Source organism: Phocoena phocoena, chromosome 1, assembly GCF_963924675.1.
Source record: "Phocoena phocoena chromosome 1, mPhoPho1.1, whole genome shotgun sequence".
Classification (NCBI taxonomy): Eukaryota; Metazoa; Chordata; class Mammalia; order Artiodactyla; family Phocoenidae; genus Phocoena; species Phocoena phocoena.
Genome location: NC_089219.1, coordinates 143,038,797 through 143,063,145, shown reverse-complemented (window position 1 = coordinate 143,063,145; position 24,349 = coordinate 143,038,797). Strand labels below are relative to the sequence as shown.

General features: G+C 35.4%; 1 protein-coding gene across 3 annotated transcripts in view; it reads left to right on the top strand.

Moving 5' to 3' along the window:
• KCNK2 (potassium two pore domain channel subfamily K member 2) overlaps positions 1-24,349 on the top strand; it is a 225,151-nt gene that overhangs the window by 141,156 nt on the left and 59,646 nt on the right. For all 3 annotated transcript variants that reach the window (XM_065876668.1, XM_065876676.1, XM_065876659.1), the window contains 3 exons: positions 6,325-6,485; positions 8,686-8,872; positions 22,331-22,470. In XM_065876668.1, coding sequence (XP_065732740.1) covers positions 6,325-6,485; positions 8,686-8,872; positions 22,331-22,470 — 488 coding nt within the window. The remainder of the gene's footprint in view (positions 1-6,324; positions 6,486-8,685; positions 8,873-22,330; positions 22,471-24,349) is intronic.

Sequence of the window (24,349 nt, the reverse complement as noted above, 5' to 3'; positions counted from 1 at the left end):
AGAGCTTAAATGCTGCATATTGAGAGTACCTGTGGCCTCTGAGTAGATTTAGTATTTGAATAGACCTAGCTTAGCCACTTCCTAGCTGGCCTCTTATATTACAGAGATCCAAGTAAAATATGGGCCCAAACTTATGCTAACCCAGCTTTTTAAGTGCAGTGTTGTTTTTTTGGGTATTTTTGTGGTATGCGGGCCTTTCACTGTTGTGGCCTCTCCCGTTGCGGAGCACAGGCTCCGGACGCGCAGGCCCAGCGGCCATGGCTCACGGGCCCAGCCGCTCCGTGGCATGTGGGATCTTCCCGGACCGGGGCACGAACCCATGTCCCCTGCATCGGCAGGCGGACTCTCAACCACTGCGCCACCAGGGAAGCCCAAGTGCAGTGTTTTAATGGGAGTATTCCTCACACACACATTGCTATTTTTGGTTTTCAGTGTAGCAAATCTTTGTCTATTTGTGTACCTTCATTAATGTTTAAAGAAAAGTTGGTAGATATCGTATTTAGTTGATCTTATTGATAACTTGGAATTTTTTGAAGCAGTGCTTTCTTCATCTTTGTGTCTGCAGTATCTTACACAGTGTTTGGCATGTAATATTTATTGAATACTTTTTCATCAAACAGAATTAAATCATACTTATTGCTGTGGTGATATTTGATTTCTGTGTAGAGCTTGCTACCTTATGATATAAAATTGATCAAAAGTAAAATAATAGTAATGCATTTTTTCTTATCTAAATTTCTTCTCTGTGAGATTGGGGTAATAGAACCTACTTCCTAAGTTTTTGGTCAGAATTATTTAGATGTGTATTTTAAGCTGGGTTTAACTTTAGAATGAACTATATGAATGCAATTTCAATTTATTGTTGCTTTTATCCTTGCTGTTGTCAATAAATGTAATCATAAACTACTGTTTCTACATTGGAAGCTGGCTAAGGGATTAAAGATCTGCATGAACTGCCTATTAGTCAAATAGGGCTCTTAAATCTAGAGTACGTATGCTGCAGCCAACAAGTCTAAACAGTTTAACTATGGTACTTAATTTCAGGCAGTCTGAGGCAGAGGGTAGAAAAGCTGCTATTATTCAATAGTGTTGCTTATTACAAGTTTAGTCTGACGTTTCTCAATAGAAGTGAACTTGTTTGTGAAAGTTGGCCACTTGACAGTCTTTCAGTAAATATTCTAAGTACTCATAACCAGTAATGTATTTGGGGTTTATCAATGTATCATTTATGGATATTTGATATTTCCCAGTAACAGGTATATTTGTAAGTAACAACCCAAGGTCTACATATTAAGGCTGGAGACGAAAGGCAGAAGTCTAAATTTGAACATTTCAGATCACAAATGCAGACAGGTTAGGTTCAGGACAACTTCAGCCCTGAAAGTGAAGTGAAAGTTTGCCTGTTTGGTCAAGAAGAGCTCTGGTAGGACCAGTAACAGAGGCGATTGGGTCTTTTCTGCACTGCCTCTCGGTAAAAACACTTTGCCTCTACATAGAATTTGTGTTCTTCTTTTGACATACGGCATCGTTATATTGTTGTGTAGTTGTATTTATCCTTCATTTCTTTATGGTTCTGCCCTAGGAGTTATATTTAGAGAATCATTCTCCTGTCCTTTCATGTATATTTTATGGTCACATTTTCTTCATATTTGATTATTTAATCTATCTGGTAATATTTAGTGTATACCATGAGGCAAGGACATAATTTATTTCTAAGTGGCTTACTATGTACCCCATCATTGTTTACTTAATAATCAATTCTAATTGAGTCTCTAACTCTACATTGATATGAAATGTCATATTTAGCAAACAGTACATTCAGTTATATGCTGGGTCTTTTCTACGCTTTCTGTTGTTTTCATTCATTAATTTTCCACATAGTTTTAATTATTAAAACTATAGATAACGTAGTTTTAATTTGGAAGTAAATTTTGCCTCATATTAGTCATGCTTTTAAATATTTATTGACTTATTGTTAATTTTATCCCAGATGAATTTTAGGATCATTTCATTAGGTTGTAAAAAATTTTAAAACTATGGATTTTTTTTTTTTTAAACATCTTTATTGGGGTATAATTGCTTTACAATGGTGTGTTAGTTTCTGCTTTATAACAAAGTGAATCAGCTAAAACTATGGAATTTTGGTTGCAAAGATAGTAAATTTAGTTAACTAGTGGGAGAAAAATTTATTTATTTTATGAGTTCTCATACAGAAACACTGTATTTCCCTGTATGCTTTTATTTTTCTCTACCCTCTTTCTAAAGTTTTGTAAACTTTTTAGGTTTATATGTCAGTCAACCAGTCAAGAAATATTTATTGATTCTCAATGCACTAGTTAATAAGCCAGTAAGGTTTTGGAACTATAGTCTTAACAACATATAAGTAAACAATAAATCAGTCTCTACACTCATGGGACTCATAGTCAAGTGAGGAATAAGGTATTAAATCAATTGTTGCAAATAATTAAATAATTGCAAGTGTGCACAGTGTTTGAAGGGGTATTATTTATTTGTAGTATTAATAAATTCTGCCAGAAAAGTGACCTGTCCACTTTGGGCTGTTCAGATGGGGTGACATACATGGGCCTCCTGCTAGGTAATCCACTTACAGTGGACCTGCAATAGCTTTCCGTGGAAAGCCCTTCCCTTAAAGTGATGTGAAGACGAGATGATAGCTATTCTGGTGCTGTATTTATATAAATGTCAGGGGTTAGCCTACAGGCTTCCATCCAGATGTCTAGCACAGACTATGTACGGTCTCTTAGATTTGACTCTGTCTTATTCTGTAGTGTATTGGTCAATATTAGGTAGCTGGGGGTGGGGGGGGGAGCCCTAAACTGTAGCACTTGCCAATTTCTGAGGTGTAAGTATTCCTACTACAGTTGATTTCATACTATCAATGTGAAGTCAGCTGACTCGCAGAATTCCTGAGAATTTAACCACTGATCTCTTCAAGACAGCTTCAGGGTATCTTTGAAACGCCCTCCTCCTCCCAGGTCCTATCCTCTGGTTTCTGCCTCACCCCGCCTCCTCCAAGGTCAGGCCCCATCAATCTTCAGTCTTGTCTGTTCCCTTAAGCTCTTGGGAAGCTGGATTGCCTGCCGCTCTTATAACTTTCTTGCCAAGCACATGTGATGCTATAAACTGACAGCTGCTCTCCTCAGGCAAAGCATTTTGAGCGTGAACACCTTAATTTAGGAGTTAAAAGAAAACAAAATTTAATATGGTTTCTTTTCCATTTTCTTCTTGCCAGAACAGTCTGTTTCACCCTGAGGCAAGGAAGGTGCTGCTGACTAACCACGGGAAAGGGTCAGGAAGTCCAGACAACCACTAAGATTAATAGTTTAAAAGCTTGGCATACTGTATCGCTTAGAGTCAGTGGATACTTTTTGTAAGTCCATTAATAATATCAAGTCATTTAACCAGGGTCTGTTCTTGGGTTAGACCCTGTGGTGTATCCGTGGAGAGGAGACCACTCTTATTTTATGCAGGGAAGAGGAGAAAACGTGAGGAACATCCCCTGAACAACCACGTGATCCTGTCACCTGGGCAGATGTTTAGGGTGTCGTTGGCATGCCCTTTATGTCAGAAAATGGCTAGGTGACTTTGTGTGTGTGCACTGGGTGACTGTGTGAGGGCAGCCACCTCTGAGGCACAGATTCAGCTGGAGAGCTCAGCGTAATGGTGTCGAGAGAAGCATTTGGAAGGTGAAGCAGGAAGAGACTCAGAGAAGAATCATATCAGGTTCCTTCAACCCTACTCCCTTCAATTCTCCCTTCTTCTAACTTTGGAGATGATAAAGAGGAAGTACAGAGATGCCACAAGGAACTGGTTTCTGTTTTTTGATCAATGAAAGGTGATTGGCTTTCCTTACATCTAGAATTCTTTGGATTTGGGGCCATTTCATTTGTGATATAAATAGACTTTCTGAGGAAGTCCTCTGTCCCCTTTTCTGAAGATGTTCCAGTGGCTTCTGGGCCGAATCTGAGTCAGTGGTGGATGAAAAGTTGGAGCCCTTTTTTCCTATGCCCTTTTAACTTGTGTGGGGCAGATCAAATTGAGCCCTCTGATACTTAGGCTTTTATCTTTTAAACAAACTGCAGAGCCTACTTATAGCAATGCCACAGTCAGTATTAAAGAAAACGTTGTATCTTTTCTTTTTGATCCTTGACCCTTTCTGGAGGTAGGTTACTTCTTATGGATATAACTTTGAAGACATTCGTCCTCTTATGCAAGAAGAGAAAATGGGATGGTATGGGATAACTCAGATGCCTGCCCTACTTCAGGTCACATGGTTATTCATCTGGAGAGGCAATAAAATAGTGTTGGATCTTAGCAGGACTGGGAGAGATAGTGGGAACTTCATGTCATTGGACGAGTGGAAGGGAAATGTGGAGGTGGTGGATGGAACAGGAAGGATGGAACAGGTGGATGGAACAGGAGGCTGCTGAGCACTTCAGGAGTGCACAAGAACAGCACATTTTGCTTGGAAGGGACCAATGTGGAGCCCTTTCTTCCTCCTTCTCTTCATCTTCTTCCTCTTCCTTTCCCACTCTTCTCTTTCCTTTTCATTTCTCTTTTTTCATCTTCCTCTGCCTCTTTCCTTTAGTTTTGGCAACATATTATGTTTTATGTCCCAAATAACCATTTACTAGTAGTGGTATAGAGAAAAAAGATAGAGAAAAATCTGTAGAAGTGCAAAATAAATTTGGGCTTAAAGCAGTCAGCAGGTCTGGGAAGCAGAAAGGCAGCTGTGAACTGGAGGCTGCCATGAGGAATTAGGAAACCTTGCTATCAAGTTCTATGTGAAAGGCCAATCAGATGCCAGCCCCCTTCTTTCCGGCCAACACTACTTGAACCACTCTCCTTTGAAGAGAATCTTACATGCCCCACCAGATTAACCACGATTCTCACTGAGGCTGGGAAATAGATTTCAGCCATAAAAACTAACCAAACTACTATTATACTGTGCTTACAAGTATGAAAATATGACCAGGAATTCTCAGACACTTGAAGAAAGTCACCTAAATGAAGGAAGTGTAGGATTTCTCTCAGGGAATAGAGTTAATTTATGATACAACATTGTTAAAGAAATGAATGTAATTGTTATTTTCATGGCATAAGAACCGACTAATGAAAACGGGCAAAGTTCTTGAAAATTAAATACGTTTGAAAAAACCCACAACCCTCAATAGATGAATTGACTAGCAATGAATACCAAATTGACTGAATAGGAAGAAGAGAAAGATGGAAATATTATGGGGAGAAAAATGTATGCGCTAAAATGACCAAATATTAGCCCATCCTCTCCTCCCCCAGGGCAAGTTTTGTGAGGGAGCCACATTAGGACTGGATTTGGGGGGATGATATGAATCCCTTTGATAATATATACCCTTTTTGTTTCCAACAAATAGAACATTCAGATTATTTTCAAAAAACAATGAAACAAATAAAAAAAATTGGCCATTATAAAGCCACAAAGAAAATCTCAATAAATTCCCAAAAATAAAAATCATACAGGCCATACTCTTTGATAGTTATAGTCGTAAAACTAGAAAGTAGCAACAAAAATGCCAATCTTAAAATCCCAATCCACATTCTTGAGTAAAAGAGGAAATTAAAACTAAAATTCCAGATTAATTTAATGTGAAAGATAATGAGAGGATTACATATCAAATAAAATACTCTATGTACTTCTAGAGAACATGCATTCTTTACCTCAAACATGTTTGTAGACATTGCTTTTGTTCTTAAAAAGGGGGGGAATAAAGTTGAGCTGATTTAATCATAACAAGTAGAGCCATCCTTGCACAAAATTGAAAAGCCTTCAGAATCCTCAGAACTTTAACAAGGTTTCGTAATTTTAAGTTTTTATTTATTGCTTTTTTGTAGATACTTGAATGGAAACAAAATTTAAAAGTTGTTATTAAACTTTAAATAATTCAAGCATATTTGAATACTCTTAAATGAAGGCAATACACTCTTAGTAAATGGCAACGAAAACTTTGTAGTCGACGGGATTAGCAGTATAGAGAGGTGGAGGTAAATTTAATGAAAACATTGACTTTATTACATGTGTTATTCCCTCAGTTTTCATCATCTAGTTTAATTGGAACACTAGCTATATTTTGTAGATTGTTAAAATATTTGTTTATAAGAGGATTTTACATTAAAAGCTTATGTGGTATAAAGCAATTCTTAATTAGTTGAAATCTAGGATTGATATAATATTTGGGAATTTCTGAATCAATCTTGAGGTCATATGTTTTAAACTATTACTCACTTATAAACAGCTGAATTCTTCTTCTTCTTTGTGTTTTTTAGGATTTGGAAACATCTCACCACGCACAGAAGGGGGGAAAATATTCTGTATCATCTATGCCTTACTGGGAATTCCCCTCTTTGGTTTTCTGTTGGCTGGAGTTGGAGATCAACTAGGAACCATATTTGGAAAAGGAATTGCAAAAGTGGAAGATACATTTATTGTGAGTACAATAGCCTTTTAACTACATATGTTAATCATTTAAATTTTAAAAATATTGTAACTTTTCTCTTCACCTCAGATACAGTTAGACGTTCATTTACTGGGTTTTCTATAACAACTTATATGTACCTCTATTTGTCAGTAACTCACTGTATAGTTATTTTTATACTTCTTCAAATGAATACATTAATGAATGAGAAAAAGCAAAATATAGGAAAAGAAGTAGAAATCTGACAGTCCTGGGTTCAAATTTCAGATGTATTGTCTCTTAGCTATATTCACTTAAGCTAGTTATTTTACCCTTAAATCTCCATTTTGCCATTTATATAATGTGAATAATGGTACTGATGATGAGGCATTACTCTGAGAGTTAGAGATATTATAAGTGAAAGCCTAACATAGCTAGTAAACTTCAAATAGCCCTTTTGTGAAGGATCAAATAATACATAGCAAACACGATAAAGGGGATCATATAACTTAAGTTAGTCATGTTATTGATAGAGATTTAACTAAGGGATGTAATTTAGTAGAACCAAAAGTAATACACAAGATGTTCATGGGTATATATTCAATAGAAGAAATAAAATAAAATGAAAATGCTCTAATTAGATCTTAAGTGAAAAATATCATGATGACAAGCTTCTATTCTTGAAAAAAAATTATGAATAAAGAAAATAATTGTTAGTGAGATTATAAATGGTTTGTTAGTACTGTCACTACTATTACAATACATTTTATTTATTATTCAATAATTTATCTTTTCATAAAAAATTCAATGAAGTATTTAACTCTATTGATGAAATAAGACCACTGAGTATTAGTTTTTCAATTTAAATTATAATTCCAGTTTTAGCATTAGATATGTTTCATATTAAGTTCAAAGTTCATTCTCAAATATTTTTACGTTAGACTAAAGAAGGCATGGTTCTTCCCAACTAGTTGTTTTATCCTCTTTTGGTGTTATACTTTTCTTATATTGATATTAAAAGTATCTTGTATTACATTAACTTAGAGGGAAGGTTAGTGGCATGAACTTGATAATGCTGAATTGTTCTTCATTCATTCATTCAACAGATGTTTGAGTGACTACAGGATGCTGGAGAATGTTTTTCATGCTGTATCCACATCAGTGCATAAAATAAATCCCATGCTCTGGTAGTGAATACATCCCAGTAGTCAAGATTCAACATTTAGTACTAAGCTCTGTTCTGAGAACTTTACAAACATGAATTCATTTAACTCTCATGAATATGATAAGGGTGATAGACTAGAGAAACTTTTATTTCCACTTTCCATTCGATGGTTTTATAGATCTTTATCTCTAGAAAATGTTCAAGCTCTAAAATTCAGTGATTTTTATACGGTGGAGATGTGACGTATAATTGTCATGGTAGATAAGACAGATCCAGGGAGATGAAAATATATAGTGATAACGAAAAAAAGAGATATGGAGATAAATGGCTGTATGTATATACTTCACTTACTATGTTATGCTGTAGAGATTTCTGAGAAGGGAAAGAGTGAAAAAATATGGGTCCTCTGAGGGCAGCTGTAGCTTAGGGCTGCTGAAGACTTATCCTTGCCTACATATCATGCCTGGTATATTTAGTTGTACAGCTTAAGGCCACAGAACAGAGAGGTAGTTCATCTGGTTCACATGGGAATCAACTTTAAGTCTGTTAGTATTTCACTTTAACCAATTGAAGAATGATAGGAAAATGTGGTAGGAGTGAGAGGGAAAAGTCTTCATGAAATTAATAATTTTATCAACAGTAGATATTTAATTCATGGTTCAGTTTTCTCCATTTCATATATTTCTAGATTATCTTTGGCATGCAATGAGTTGTATGCCTATAGAATAGAAATATTTCAAAAGTAGTTCAGGTAAACAAAGAACAATGTAAGTCTGAAATTTTATTCTCAGAGCAAATGTAATTTACTTTAGAAAGTGATTTACCTGTTGTAAAGCTGTGTTAAGGGTAAAGCAGCATCATTATTAGCATTGGTTGTTTTCAGTTATTCATGTTATACCCAATATTTGTAAGTAAGTACAATTAAAATTAATTATAAGAGGGAATAAAATACCATTCTCATTTACTAATTTGCTGATAACAGTGTATTGATATATAGGTCAACTTCACAGGTACATTGATAATCTATCTCAATCGATTTCTCCATCTCTCTCTCTCTCTCATCCTTAGAAGTGGAATGTTAGTCAAACCAAGATTCGAATCATCTCAACAATCATATTTATACTGTTTGGCTGTGTACTCTTTGTTGCTCTGCCTGCAGTCATATTCAAGCACATAGAAGGCTGGAGTGCCCTGGACGCCATTTATTTTGTGGTTATCACTTTAACAACCATTGGCTTTGGTGACTACGTTGCAGGTAAGTTTTTGCTGGTACTGACACTGCTCTCCTAACCCTTCTCCTTTAGTTAGACTTTTCTCTTGGGTTTGCAGGACAACACAGTGACTGTCTTTGTTTCCCAGGGCTGTCATAACAAAGTACCACAAACTGGGTGGCTTTAAACAAAAGGAAGTCATTCTCTCATAGAAGTTCAAAATCAAGATGCCAGCAGGGGCAGGATCCTTCTGAGACTGGTAGAATCCTTCATTGCTTCTTCCCAGCTTCTGGAGGAAGAGACCATCAGTCCTTGCTGGTCCTTGGCTTGCAGCTGCGTCATTCCCATCTCTGCTTCTGTCATCACATGGCATTCTCCCTGTGTTCCTGTCGCTGTGCCCAAATTTCCCTCTTCTTATAAAGACACCAGTCATATTGAATTAAAAGCCCACTCTACTCCAGTATGAATTCATCTTAACTAATTACATTTGCAAGGGCCTTATTTCCAAATAAGGTCATGTTCCAAGGTACCAGGGACTTCGACCCATATTTTTGGAAGACACAATTTCATCCATAACAGTGACAGAGCCAAAAAAAAAAAAAAGGTGGGGTGGGGGGAGTCATTCCGTGACAGTGAAGGTAAGCAAAAAAGTACAGTTGAATATTTATTTTTCATTCTATGAAAGAAATTTAAATTGCTGGTTGTTCAGAATTTATAGTCCCACCCTAATTTCAGAAACCATTTATCTGCATCTTATTTATTTATTTTTTAGTGGTACAAGAATTCAAGTTTAAACCATCTTTGCTCTTTTTACTAGGGCTTTTCATGTCTTAGGGTTTTTTTCCCCAGTTTTATTGAGAAATAATTGACATACATCACTGCATAGGTTTAAGGTGTACAGCAGGATGGTTTGATCATGAAATGAAATGATTACCATAATAGGTTCAGGTAACATCCATTCTTCTAATGCAGTCTGTCTTGATCTCTGGGGTGCCGAGGGTGCTTCAGCCCCACTTCCATGTCCTAGGATTCTCTCAGTGGTGTCTTGGCCTCGAATAGTTGTTAGTTGTTCTTCTCATGACGGGGAGCAAAGTCAGGAACAAGCTATGTCACCATCTTGGTGACACCAGTCTCTTATGCTTTGGTTTTAGAAACACATGCAAACTTTAGAAGATGTTCTTAGCTACTTAAAACCTTCTTCTCTAAGATATTTCTCTCCTTTAATTTTCAATTCTAATGTCAATGTTCTGACCTTTTTAATATTTTGTCCACATTTTAAATTTTTTAAAAATTTAAAAAATTTTTAAATTTTTAAAAAATTAAAAAAAAATTTTTCCTTCTCTATATATGTTATTTCAGTTGCTATTTGCTTTATTGTTGTATCTCTTAGGTCTTACATTCCTGTCATTTCACCTCTCTCTTTTCTGGTTATGCTATCCAATTATTATTACTGTTCTAACTCCAATTTTAAACAAATTGTGGTAATAGTGGTAAAAGTGATATAATAATGCTCTAACATGAATCAGTTTGACCAGCTCCTGAAAATCTAAGCCATTCTTTTTTTTAAAAAAAAAAAAAATCAGTTTGAAGTGTTAGAAAAACATGCTAATAAACATTATAGTAGAAATGTGCTATTAAACTTCCCAGAATAAACTCATTAGGCTAATTCAGTTTTGAGGGTTTAATACTTTCTGGTTGTTTACTGTTCTTTCTTGACTCAAACTTCTTAAATATTATCAGAAAAGAAAATATGTTGTATAGTTTTATAAAAATCTCAGAGAAGGCCTCTGTTTTTATTATTTGTTAATTACAGTTTAACCTGGCAAAGCCCTTCTTTCTGGGGAATGTATAATACCCTTGAAGATGGGGATATTTTTACAAGCAAAGCTTTGCTTTTGGTCAAAAACACTATGTACACATCTCTGTGCTGGATGGAGGCCCTGAGAAAGGAGGGTACATCATGCTGATGGAGATTTTTTAGTTTTCTAATTAGCAAAATGCAGAGAGAAGAATCTCAGAGATTTGCAGCTCCACGTAGGACGATGAGCTTCTGTCCTAAAATACCCATTTTTCTACCTTTCATTGACGACATAGATATAATTCGCATAAGTAGAAGTTGAAAGTGCTTTAATGTAGCAGAAAGTGAGACACAGTGATGATAACAAAATTTATACTGTGGCATGTTAATCTTAGGCTGTTGTACCACTTTATAAATTTAATTAACAAGGTCTTATAATTACTGTGGAATATATAGGTATTAGGTGACGAGTCTTCCATTTTCAGGCCAACAGCCTTGTATTACACATGTTATTGTATTCAATTTAATTTTTAATGTTTTACGGTAATGCATAGGTATGTTTATTTATTAATGTGTTTATTTTTCAGCTTTATTGAGGTACAGTTGACAAACAAAATTGTAAGATAGTTAAAATGCACACTGTGGTGTTTTCATATACATTGTGAAAGGATCCAGTTAATTAATACATCCCTTACCTCACTTTCTTCATTTATTTGTTTGTTCAGTGAGAACATTTAAGTTCTTTTATCTTAGCAAGTTTCAGTGATATAATACAGTGCATGTTATTTTAAATATGTGTCAGTCTAGTGTGTGACCCTCATAATCGGAGACTCTCTACAAAAACAAAAATTATAAATTAAAAAAAAGTGGGTGGAATCTTAAAATAGTGTTCATTTTTGACCACAGTATAAACTGGCTTAGAAAAAAACGAACAAATAATTTTACTTTTGGTTTTGTAGAAGAAGAAAAACAATTTCTTTTTTAATTTCCTTTAGGAGATCCACACTCTGACACTGGTTAGATTAGGTGAGTCTATTAGTAGCCACTCTCAGCTGCCTGAGCTGTTAAGTTCAATGAAAACATCTTGTATATCAGTAGGCACCTGAATACAGAGTCATGGTCACAGTACTGTAGGGGAGCAGGGAAACAAAATATTTGCATGGCATTAAGTGTAGTCTAATAAACATCTTTACTATTACTAGGAATTTATTTTTATTATACCCCTCTTTAAACCCATTATTTTAATTGTATTTGTGGTTTACAGAGGAATAATGAAAAATGGTAGAAATACACTTTGCTAATAACTTGCAAAGGAATTTGATGTGTTCAAAGCGACAAATGCTGAGAAAATTGGAGAAGTAGATGGAAACCACTTTTGTTGACTCATCTTTCTCTCCTTAATTTATGCATTTTGTAGCTGTTTTGGTCTTTGTGAAACTGTAGAACCCTATTCCTAGTACGATAGGCTTTACATGCTAGATATTTGTGGCCAGGGAGCATTTTTGGAATGAAAATGTGGACAAGGGGGCAGATGTGGCAAAGGCTGGCTTAGGAAATGCATGCCCTTTGCAAGAGTCTTTGGAAAAACAAAAATTATGAGGTTTTTTTTTTTAAGGATCTTAGAAAATAACTGCCTCTTATAGTTAAGTAGAGTACATAAAAATAGTCTTTCCCTCTGGATACCTTGTGACAATAAAGTAAAAATTAGCCACTAAGTTAAGACGACTTATAACCCTATCTGGGAAATATCAGTTGTTTATTTTTTAGAACTTTCTCTCTTGTTATTAGATGTCCTGACAGATAGTATTCTCACTTAATTTTGATATTTTTGCCAGGAAAAAGCAAGAGGCACTGCTCTAGCTTGAACTTTCTCATCTTTCTATTAGGCTATAAATCTCCAAAGAAAAGAGAGATGTACTTCCCGTAATAGACACTCATTGTCTGATGCCATTCTCAAGCCTGCAAACCCTACTCTGAATGGGATTAGAGTTCAGTTACACTGCTGTACTGAACTTCTTTGAAGACAAATTAAAAAACATATTCTTCAAACTGTGGTGTTATTAAAGGAAAAGGAGTAAATTTTGGAAAGTGATATATAAATGTTTAGGACACAGGTTGTAACCTTGGTGTAATTATTAGGAGCATCTCAAAAGCAGCAAGTGATGATGTGGTAGTTTAGACCGGAACTCTGAAGCAGTGTGCTCATCCCCAGGGGATAGGCAAGACAATCCATGCAGGTAGACCTTCTGCCATAGGAAGAAAACAGGACAACCCTTGTTGCTTTGTATTTTTAAACCTCTTACTTTTTATTTTTATATGTCATAATGTTCATGATATAATATATTAGAGCATAATAGATTTCTACTCATAAATAAATATAAATTTACATTTGCATGAGCAAATCCTTTTCACTGTTGGCAATATTGGATCAAAAGCATTTAGAGACAAATTTGTAAAGACAAATAGGTACAAGGGTTCAGGTTTCTCTGTGTATGTGACTGAACATAAGAATTCAACATTTAGTAGTTTTTTGGCAGGAAGAGCTCTCCCAGCAAATTTTAATTTTATATTTATATGTATGCAAAGGATATGTTTTACTGGCTGGTTGGTTACCTTAGTAATTCTTATGTACTCCTTCCTGATGGCCCTTTTTGTTCTTTTACCAGTGCTCAGGGTTCTAGAGCTAAAAAAGGCCTGGGAGCCACAGGTCCACTGGAGCACTTTTATTTTACATATGAATAAACAGACCCCCCCTATTGCTAACTGTGGTTCACAGAGAGGTGAGAAGAGAAAGTAAACTATTTAGCAAAGTTCATTTACTTGATTTTAGCAATGCCTATAATAATTTATAGTCAAATTTGTAGAGGTAAGTTAAAGTTAATGGTAAAAGTTATATTTGACAATTTACCGCTGGCTTCCTATGTTTTGTTCCTTAACTTTTGTCATTTTATTTTTTATTTGATGAGAAGTCTGACTTGATAAATTGTTAAATCATGCTTGCTATTATAGGCAGAGAGCTAGATCAGCCCTTCTTCACTAAAATCTAAGAAGCTATATTAATTATATGGAAGTCTGTGAAAGATTGAGTTCTACTTATTTAGGCTTGCTTTTAAAACTAGTCTTCTAAATCCCTGCTTTAAAAAAATTACTAGGGGTGCTTCCCTGGTGGTGCAGTGGTTGAGAGTCCGCCTGCCGATGCAGGGGACACGGGTTCGTGCCCCGGTCCAGGAAGATCCCACATGCCATGGAGCGGCTGGGCCCGTGAGCCGTGGCCGCTGGGCCTGCGCGTCTGGAGCCTGTGCTTTGTGATGGCAGAGGCCACAGCGGTGAGAGGCCCGTGTACCGCAAAAAAAAAGAAAGCTGGAGTATCAATACTCATATCAGATAAAATAGACTTTAAAATAAAGAATGTTACAAGAGACAAGGAAGGACACTACATAATGATCAAGGGATCAATCCAAGAAGATACAACAATTATATATGCACCCAACATAGGAGCACCTCAATACATAAGGCAACTGCTAACAGCTATAAAAGAGGAAATTGACAGTAACACAATAATTAAGAGGGGGACTTTAACACCTCACTTACACCAATGGACAGATCATCCAAACAGAAAATTAATAAGGATACAGAAGCTTTAAATGACACAATAGACCAGATAGATTTAATTGATATTTATAGGACATTCCATCCAAAAACAGCAGATTACACTTTCTTCTCAAGTGCTCATGGAACATTCTCCAGGATAGATCACATCATGGGTCACAAATCAAGCCTCAGTAAATTTAGGAAAATCGAAATCATATCAAGAATCTTTTTTGACCACGATGCTATGAGATTAGAAATGAATTACAGGGAGAAAAACATAAAAAAAAACACATGGAGGCTAAACAATACATTATTAACTAACCAAGAGATCACTGAAGAAATCAAAGAGGAAATCAAAAAATACCTAGAGATAAATGACAATGAAAACACAACGATCCAAAACCTATGGGATGCAGCAAAATCAATTCTAAGAGAGAAGTTTATAGCTTTACAAGCCTACCTCAAGAAACAAGAAACATCTCAAATAAACAATCTGACCTTACATCTAAAGGAGCTAGAGAAAGAAGAACAAACAAAATCCAAAGTTAGCAGAAGGAAAGAAATCATAAAGATCAGAGCAGAAATAAATGAAATAGAAACAAAGAAAACAATAGCAAAGATCAATAAAACTAAAATCTGGTTCTTTGAGAAGATAAACAAAATTGATAGTCATTAGACTCATCAAGAAAAAGAAGGAGAGGACTCAAATCAAAAAAATTAGAAATGAAAAAGGAAAATTTACAACAGACACCGCAGAAATACAAAGCATGCTAAGAGACTACTACAAGAAACTCTGTGTCAATAAAATGGACAACCTGGAAGAAATGGACAAATTCTTAGAAAGGTATAACCTTCCAAGACTGAACCAGGAAGAAACAGAAAACATGAGCAGACAAATCACAAGTAATGAAATTGAAACTGTGATAAAAATCTTCCAACAAACAAAAGTCCAGGACCAGATGGCTTCACAGGTGAATTCTATCAAACATTTAGAGAAGAGCTAACACCCATCCTTCTCAAACTCTTCCAAAAAATTGCAGAGGAAGGAACACTCCCAAACTCCTTCTATGTGGCCACCATCGCCCTGATACCAAAACCAGACAAAGATACTACAAAAAAAGAAAATTACAGACCAATATCACTGATGAATATAGATGCAAAAATCCTCAACAAAATACTAGCAAACAGAATCCAACAGCACATTAAAAGGATAAATACACACACACACACACACACACACACACACACACACACACACACACACTGTTAGGGTTACAGTGAGTCATTGTTTAGAAGCTGCCCAAAGAAGTCTTTAGAAACACTCCTTTTTGTAAACCAGGTTAGTTCATAAGAGATAACATGATTGAGTGAAAGCCAGATACAAATATATAGTTTCACAAAGCAGTGTTCTCACATTACCTACTTTTTTAATAAAAGCCAAAAATTTTAGCCAAAAGTTTGGAGGTATTCTAAGAAACCCTTATGATTGATATTAGGAAAACACATTTTCCTTCTGAGCATAAATTTACTTTGCCATCCAAATATATTTTCTTGGAATTTCGATCAGTGAAATTTAGTATATTTAGTTCAATAATGAAATTTTCTTCATCTCACGTGTAATTTTGAATACTTACTGGGTTAGTCAGGCTTTATGCTTAATGCCTTATGCTCCTCTATATAGAATATATAATTTGGGACTTTGAACAGGTAAAATTCCCCTTCTGGTATGTTTACTAAACTTTTATGGTTTTCACAGTTATAGAATCATTTGTCTTCACATTTTTTGACTTTAGAAAAAACATTTTTGTATATCTCATATAAGAATTAAGTTTTCGGGTTTACCTGGTGGTGCAGTGGTTAAGAATCCGCCTGCCAATGCAGGGGACATGGGTTCGAGCCTTGGTCCGGGAAGAGCCCACATGCCATGGAGCAATTAAGCCCGTGCGCCACAACTACTGAGCCTGCGCTCTAGAGCCCACGAGCCACAACTACTGAAGCCGGCACACCTAGAGCCCATGCTCTGCAACAAGAGAAGCCACCACAATAAGAAGCCCGTGCACCGCAACGAAGAGTAGCCCCCGCTTGCCACAACTAGAGGAAGCCCACACGCAGCTACAAAGACCCAACTCAGCCAAAAATTAATTAATTAATTAATTTTTAAAAAGGAATTAAGTTTTCTTGGAGTTATGTTTTCATAGTCATTAGTGGAAATGCAGTTTTTAGTAACCAAACTATTGCTTTCTCTTATAACCAAAGCCATGACTCATTTAGTCATGGAGTGCTCAGAGCTTGCTTAATAGAAGATGAATGGAGATTATAAATCTCCATTGAAATACCATGGTAAGTTTTTTTTTGTTCAAAACAATTTGTCCTTATAGAGCACCTGGAGAAAACAGTTCCTGATGCGGCCTAAATTTTGCAACTGTATCAAAGGCCAGGTATTAAAATTGCTATTATTGAGCTGATCACTGTGCAAAAATTTGCCAGGAATTTAAGAAATAACAAGGAAGCTACCTGATGAGAAAGAAGTGAGGTCAACTGAAGAACAGTCAGTACCACCACCGCCACAATGGCTCAGAAAAATTGCTTTGATTGAAAAGAGAGGGTTTATGTGACTGTTAGGGAGATGTCTTATATTCATCATTCATATGTTCATTCATTCTGCTGTTTAGTGAGCACATAGTTTATAATACATACTGTACTTAGCACTTAGCGATAATGATTGCTCTAGTTCCTGTTCCTATGGGACAGAATGTTTGAAATCCAAGAGTAACAATAAGAAATTGTCTTCTCTTCTTGGTGGTTCTGTGTTAATATGGGAAAATGCTGCAAGGCATCTGGTCACCCCCTGATTCAGCTGGTGACTCTCAGAGAACTCATCAGAGACCTGAGAGTTATCTGTGTAATTAATTAAATGGGATTTGACCCAAACTGTTCAGAAGTCCTAGGGACTGTGGGCAAACCAAGAAGTTATTTAACTCCTAGGATTCAGAATGGATATATAGAAGAATTGTAGAAGCACGTGGAGAAAAAAATGACAAGGAAAACGTTTAGTGATTGACAGTTAAGTCAGTGAGACAGGCAGTAAATTGTACTAAGTTTAATGAAAAAGACTCTGAATTACTCTATATTGAGACTTAAAGGTAATTTCTAAGGGTAACAATAATGTACATCCTATATCCTGTAGATTTCCATCCTTGTAAAAAGGATGAGCAAGACAGTGTGTTGATCTTTCTTTATGATCATTGAGACTGCCATCATCATTCTTCTAATGGCAGTTTTCCTAATCTTAGGAAAAGATTTTTTCCTGAGATTTTACCTAATCTTTCCTAATCTTCCTAGCAGGAAGTGGACAACTACTTCTTTTTTTTTTTATAAACATCTTTATTGGAGTATAATTGCTTTACAGTGTTGTGTTAGTTTCTGCAGCACTATTCACAATAGCCAGGACATGGAAGCAACCTAAGTGTCCATCAACAGATGAATGGATAAAGAAGATGTGGCACATATATACAATGGACTATTACTCGGCCATAAAAAGAAACGAAATTGAGTTATTTGTAGTGAGGTGGATGGACCTAGAGTCTGTCATACAGAGTGAAGTAAGTCAGAAAGAGAAAAACAAATACCATATGCTGACACATATATATGGAATCTAAGAAAAAAAAAAATGGTTCTGAAGAACCTAGGGGCAGGACAGGAATAAAGACGCAGACCTACTAGAGAATGGACTTGAGGACCCAGGGAGGGGGAAGGGTAAGCTGGGACAAAGTGAGAGAGTGGCATGTACATATATACATATACCAAATGTAAAACAGATAGCTAGTGGGAAGCAGCCGCATAGCACAGGGAGATCAGCTCGGTGCTTTGTGACCACCTAGAGGGGTGGGATAGGGAGGGTGGGAGGGAGGGAGATGCAAGAGGGAAGAGATATGGGGGTATATGTATATGTATAGCTGATTCACTTCGTTATAAAGCAGAAACTAACCCACCATTGTAAAGCAATTATACTCCAATAAAGATGTTAAAAAAAAAACACACAACACTTCATTCAGTTAAATTGCTTTAGTATAAAAAAAGAAAAATATACTAAAGCAAAATATGTTTTTCCCCATCACATTAAGACAGAATAGCTTTCATTAATAAAAAAGTCAAACAAACCAAAAAAAATTGAAATCCATATTTGATATCTAAACTAAAATACTTACAGACCCATGTAAAGAAATGACCTTTATTTTCTTTAGAACAAAGTTGTATGTGTATACACATTTGTGTATATGTGTATTCTATAATACATTTTAGAAAACCAGAAGAGGGGCATGGAGTTTAGTCCAAAATGCCTAGATGATTCTTTAAATCCAGGTTATATCTTTTTTTTTCTTTATAAATATTCTATGGATCAGCAGCATCAAGAGAAAGAAAATTAAATTTAAGGAGGAGACGGCATTGTATATTCAAGTTCTATAGAGCAGAATAGGGCCAACTTCTGGAAACTGTTGGAATAAGGACATAAGCAAGGTAAAGAGGCTCCTGGTAAAACAGTGCTGACCTTCAGACCCACCTGATTTCTAGGTAGGAACCTTGAAGGGAAGAGGAACACTTTGTTTGACTTAGTGTTTCCAGCCCTAGCTAAGTGTCTACCATACAGTATGGATTAAAAAATGGATAGTGGATAAATGATGGGACGGACATCAGCAGCGATCATAGGTGACATAGACAGCCTGGTTCAATGAAAAGAGCCTGTGACCTGAAGCTAGGCAGGCCTGGCTTTGAATTCTAGCTCTGATGCCCGCTTTCCTGTGTAACCTGACAACTGTTATTTTACCTACTGAGAGTATGGTTTCTCTATTGTAAAATGGGGGTATTTACTATTGGGATTTCAGGGAGCCAATACCAGTCTTTCACCCATGAGTTCCGAACGGGCTGTAAGAATGATGGCAATTGAAATGTCAGCTTAAAAGGCATCTGATAAAGGCAGCTGGAGATATGGTTTAACTCTATGACTAAATGGTCTTGCTAATAGTCTTGTCCTAAATCAATGGAAATATGAGGAGTAAGAATACAACTCCCCTCAACACCTACCCCCTCAGGGCTTTAGGATGGCATGATTTCATTTAGGTAGGCCATCAGTAAGTCTTAGCTTTCATTCTTCTCTCTCCATCAGAGTTTGAATATTTTGTAAATCAGCTGCAATGAGTATAAAGCCTGGTATGGGGTTAGGGGGCACATAGGGAGGGAATCCAGGACAGAGAAATTGCCCTAGGTTTTTAACAAGTAAGAGACCCATGCACAGGTTTCTTGAATGTGCTAGACTAAGAGTAATGCTTATAATAACCAATACATTTAAAAAATATTTCCTAATTTAAAAATAAAACTAATAACTTTTTAGTAAGTTATCTTAACATTACAGATATTTTGATTTGGTTAAGATTCTTGAATCAAATGAATAATGTGAAAATTAATTCATAAATCTTAGATATCAGAAAGTGAAAAGAATTTGTGAGTTGTTGGACAATACTTCTATTTATATACATTAGCTTTTCCTGGATCACTTGACTGCCAGTATTTCATCTTAAGAGTGGCAATTAAGAATGGGAAAACATCCCCCATCCCACCCTTCCCCAGGTTTAGAATCCACTAAAACTTGTGGGATGAACATTTTACCCAAATATAGACCTTTTTGAGATTAAGTTAATTTACTCTTTTCAAACTGTGACATCCTGTTTATAAGAAAGAAGACTTATAAAAAGTCATCTTAAGCATGAACTAACTTCTAAAATCAACATTTTGGTGAACTTATGTGTTAAGTGAGTCACAACTATTTGGATGAGGATTTTCTGGTTTTGAAAGAGAAAGTACTTGGGAAAAAATGTCATTCTGGTTTCATTGAAATGGAAACATTTTAAAAATGGAATTTGCTAGTGAGCCTATCATATAACAAATTTCCACACACATTTCTTAAGTCACTCTGTGAATTTGTAGAGCTGCATCCCCCATGGGCCAAGTCTTAACCATCACAGTATGCATTTAGCCTTTGTAATCCTCCCCAGAAATTACATTTTAATAAATGCTGCACAAGGTAAAAATTTTTACAATATTTTGCGGGTAATATTATTGACTTTATAAACTGAATCTTGAAAATTATTCTTAGTCCCAAAAGAAAACTGAACTTGTATCTGTTCATATTATTTGCCTGATAAAAAAAGGTTCTCTTTTTACTCTGACCCTTTAGTAATTTGAAAATGTCATTGTGGGCAACTCAGTCTAATTTATAATTAGAGAGTAATGTTACATTCAAAATTTTATATTTGATTTTTAATGTGTATTTGCTGTTTATTAGCTGTTCTTCTGAAGGTACAGGTTAAATTTTGTGAATTGAGTATGTCCATCACCCCTGTTTAAGCAGCCCTAGTCTCTGTGCTGTTGATCCTAAAATCTTTATCTCCTGCTCTGCCCTATTAAGTGTTAGATTAGTATTTAAGGATCCTGCTGGCTATCTTGCCTGTTGGTATCTCAAGCACTTCAAATTTATTATGTCCCAGTTTGAATGACTTTCCCTTTTATTGTCACTGTTCCTTCCCCTGTGTTTCCTGTTCAGTTGCTGGTACCATCTCTCAATGAGGGTCTGTGGTCTCTGGTCATCCTATACCCCTTCCTTTCACTTATCACACCAACTATCTAGTCGTCAGTCCCTGACAATTCTGCCTCAAAAGTCTCTTCTTTCCATCCCAGTCTAACTCAGGCACAATCATTGCTTAGCTAGTTCAGAACAAAGTTTCTCATGGGGCTTCTCTGTCAATCCTCCTCTCTCGGCCACCAGATCTTTCTGTGCATATAGTCAAACACGAATCTGCCTATAAACTTTTACCTACTCCCCATTACTTTAGGAGCAAGTCTTTACAACCTGATACAACTTATTTTTTCTAGATTCCCCTCTTCTACCTGTCTGCTCCCTTGACCCCCTTCCAAATGTAGCTTTAGTCGATACTAGCAGTCCTTTGAATATATCAAATATTTTCACACTGAACTTTTCTGTTTTGATCCTCATTATTTAAGATTCACCTTCTGTCTTCTCATTTTCACCCTTCCAGAAGAAAAATCATTTCTTCTGTGTCCTCTCATAGTACTTTTTATTCTTTTTCCCTATCACTTGGTATACCCCATTGTGGTTAATTGTCTATGTGAGGCTTTCTCAGGCTAAATTATGAATTTCTCAAGAGAGAGACATGCTTTCTTCTATTGTGAAAAAAACCTCACAACTGTTTCAGTGTTTGAAACTTAATTTGAGTGCCCTATTAATATGTGCTAAAGTTGGGATGTATTGAAATGTATTCAGATTCTCATAGGTGCAGTTACTGTACCAAATGAATGGAGAAGTAACATAGATTAAAGCAAAAGAACTTTGCCAATTTTTTCTTGAGAGCTAGGGATTTAAATTTGTGACAAACATGGGAATTCCTCTGAAAAGTCAGCGAATAATGAATGGCAATATCACCTGCAAGTTACTATTTATTCAAAGTAGACCCACCAAGGCATTGTCTCTGGCATTTGTTATCAATCCATTGTATTGATGATTTAAAATAAGAACTACTTTCTGTCCGAGTTGACTTCGAATTGATTGGTTTGCATGTATTGATTGGTTAGCATGAATTGATAGGCAATAGGATAAAGACACAAAGTTAAATCCATACCAAAAAAAGTGTCATCTCTGTTTCCCATTTGTTGCAATAGAGGTGGAAAGAGAAACTAATACGCATGGAATAATTAAGTGCTACACTAGTTGAGATCAATTATAATAAACAAAAAAGAAACATGGGACAAGGAAAAATTGTTACTATCTGGAGAAGTAATGAAAGGTCTTATTAAGAACTTCCTAATACCTGAAACTAATAAAATATTGTAAATCAACTGTACTTCAATTTAAAAATTGAAAAATAGATAAGGATTGAGTGAAAACAAGGAATTCCATATGAACAAAATAACATGGATCAACTGACAAGACGATTTCTGTGTTTAGAAAGCCAAAATTTAGTTGATAATTTTAGCAGGAATCTATATTATTTACTTTTATGAATATGAAGTTATTTTGTCCTACTTTGTTTTTCTCTCACAGGTGGATCAGATATTGAATATCTAGACTTCTATAAGCCTGTCGTATGGTTTTGGATCCTTGTAGGGCTTGCTTACTTTGCTGCTGTCCTGAGCATGATTGGAGACTGGCTCCGAGTGATATCAAAAAAGACAAAAGAAGAGGTAAGAAATAAGTGTGCAAAATCAATGTTATTTAGCTAATTCAGTAAGGTTAATTTTAAACGTTTTTTTTTAACATTTATTTTTTAAAATATTTAAACATTACTTAAAAATTTTAATGTTTATGTTTGGTGTGAATTTGCTATATGAGGCTATCAGTCACATGAGGTATAAGTTATTGATTTAACCAAAGCTTACTAAGTATCTCTACATACCAGATGATATCTTGGTGCTGAGGGTAATTTGTAATGAAAAAAGATGCAATTAAAAACATTTTATTTATTATTTCTTTTTCTTTTTTTTCTTTTATTTCTTTATTTCCTCAAGGACACAGAGTAAATTTTATTCCATAAAGAGACAATAGGAAATATTTGTAGCATGAAAAAGTGAATGTATTATATAATATTGAATTTTTATTGTATTCAGTTATTTCCCTTTTTCTTAGGTCTGTATAAGTGTGTACAAATGCACAAGTATACACACGCATGTATTCCCCAAAGCTAGTTTGCATTATGACCAATTTCCTTGTGTACTGACTTCGGCTGTTCAAAAAGATATCTTGTTATCTATTTTGTGCAACTGTATATACAGAAATGACCATTAGAATTTTGACGCATGAAATTTTGGAAAGTTTGAAATTTAAATCTTGATTTTGAAATTTTTTATAGCTTAGAAATTAACTTTTGATTTTATATTGAAGGGTCCAGAAGTACTTTTAGTTTGAGTGTGACAAAGTAGTGTTTTATTATGATTTCTGTGTTTCTTGCTTCTGGGTCTTAGCCAACTTTACTAATTTTTTTCAGAGCACAGCAAATCTGTAAGACCTGCAACTATAGTACCCACTGTCTTCCTTTAATTATCCCTCCATTTCATTATCTGGCATTCATACACCAAGAGACATCAGGGTCAAAATCTTTGATTGATACAACAAGCATGATTCTTTAAACATACACCCAAAAGAAATAGAATAAGATAGGAAATGATAAAATTAATTTCTCTCTACAGACAAATATTTTCTTTGAAACAGATCAAGCCATATAATTTCTTATTAATACCCAAGATGCCTATGGTAATTAGGGGTGTAAGTTATCCAACATTTCGCTTCATGGATACCCTATTTCTCAACAGTAATTCATATATTCAGTTTGTGTATATTAATCTATATCTTAGTTATGCCATAAAACCAAAAACATTATTATAAACAAATCAACAAGACAATATGCTTGACATTCTAGTTTAAATCATGTGAAGAGTACTGCTTTGAACAGGACTTCAACTGATTTGCCCCAGTCTTAGGCTCATTTTGTGTGTGTGTGTGTGTGTGTGTGTGTGTGTGTGTGTGTGTGAGTGAGTGTGAGAGAGACAGAGACAGGGAGAGAAGGAGGTAGGGAGGGAGAGAATTATGGTTATTTTAACTTCAGTGTACTTTTAAGGGTCTTGAGATGCTAAGGGGAACAAAGGAAATTGTAACTAGGAAATATTCTGGATACCATAGCAAAAAAGGGAACTTCTCAAACTTCCAGCCGTAAACTGGCATTGAAATGCATTTTAAAAACACACACAGACCATTTTTTTTTTAAGTAAAATAGAATTGAACAGAGCACATCGCTGTTAGATAGTTCAAAAAGTGTTGTTTTGTGGCAATATACGTATATTTCCACCCACATATATACAATAAATATATATTATATACATATGTGCATATATATATATATACTAATATTATTATGGGTCACAGTCCAAAAGTTGGAAAGCGACCAAGGCATATATAGAACAGGGGGAAATTTTATCTCTATGCCATTGATATAATATATTTGATTAAAGTTTAAAAACTTGTATTGTTAAAAACCAGTGCTTTTTTGATAGGATTAGCTCATACAAA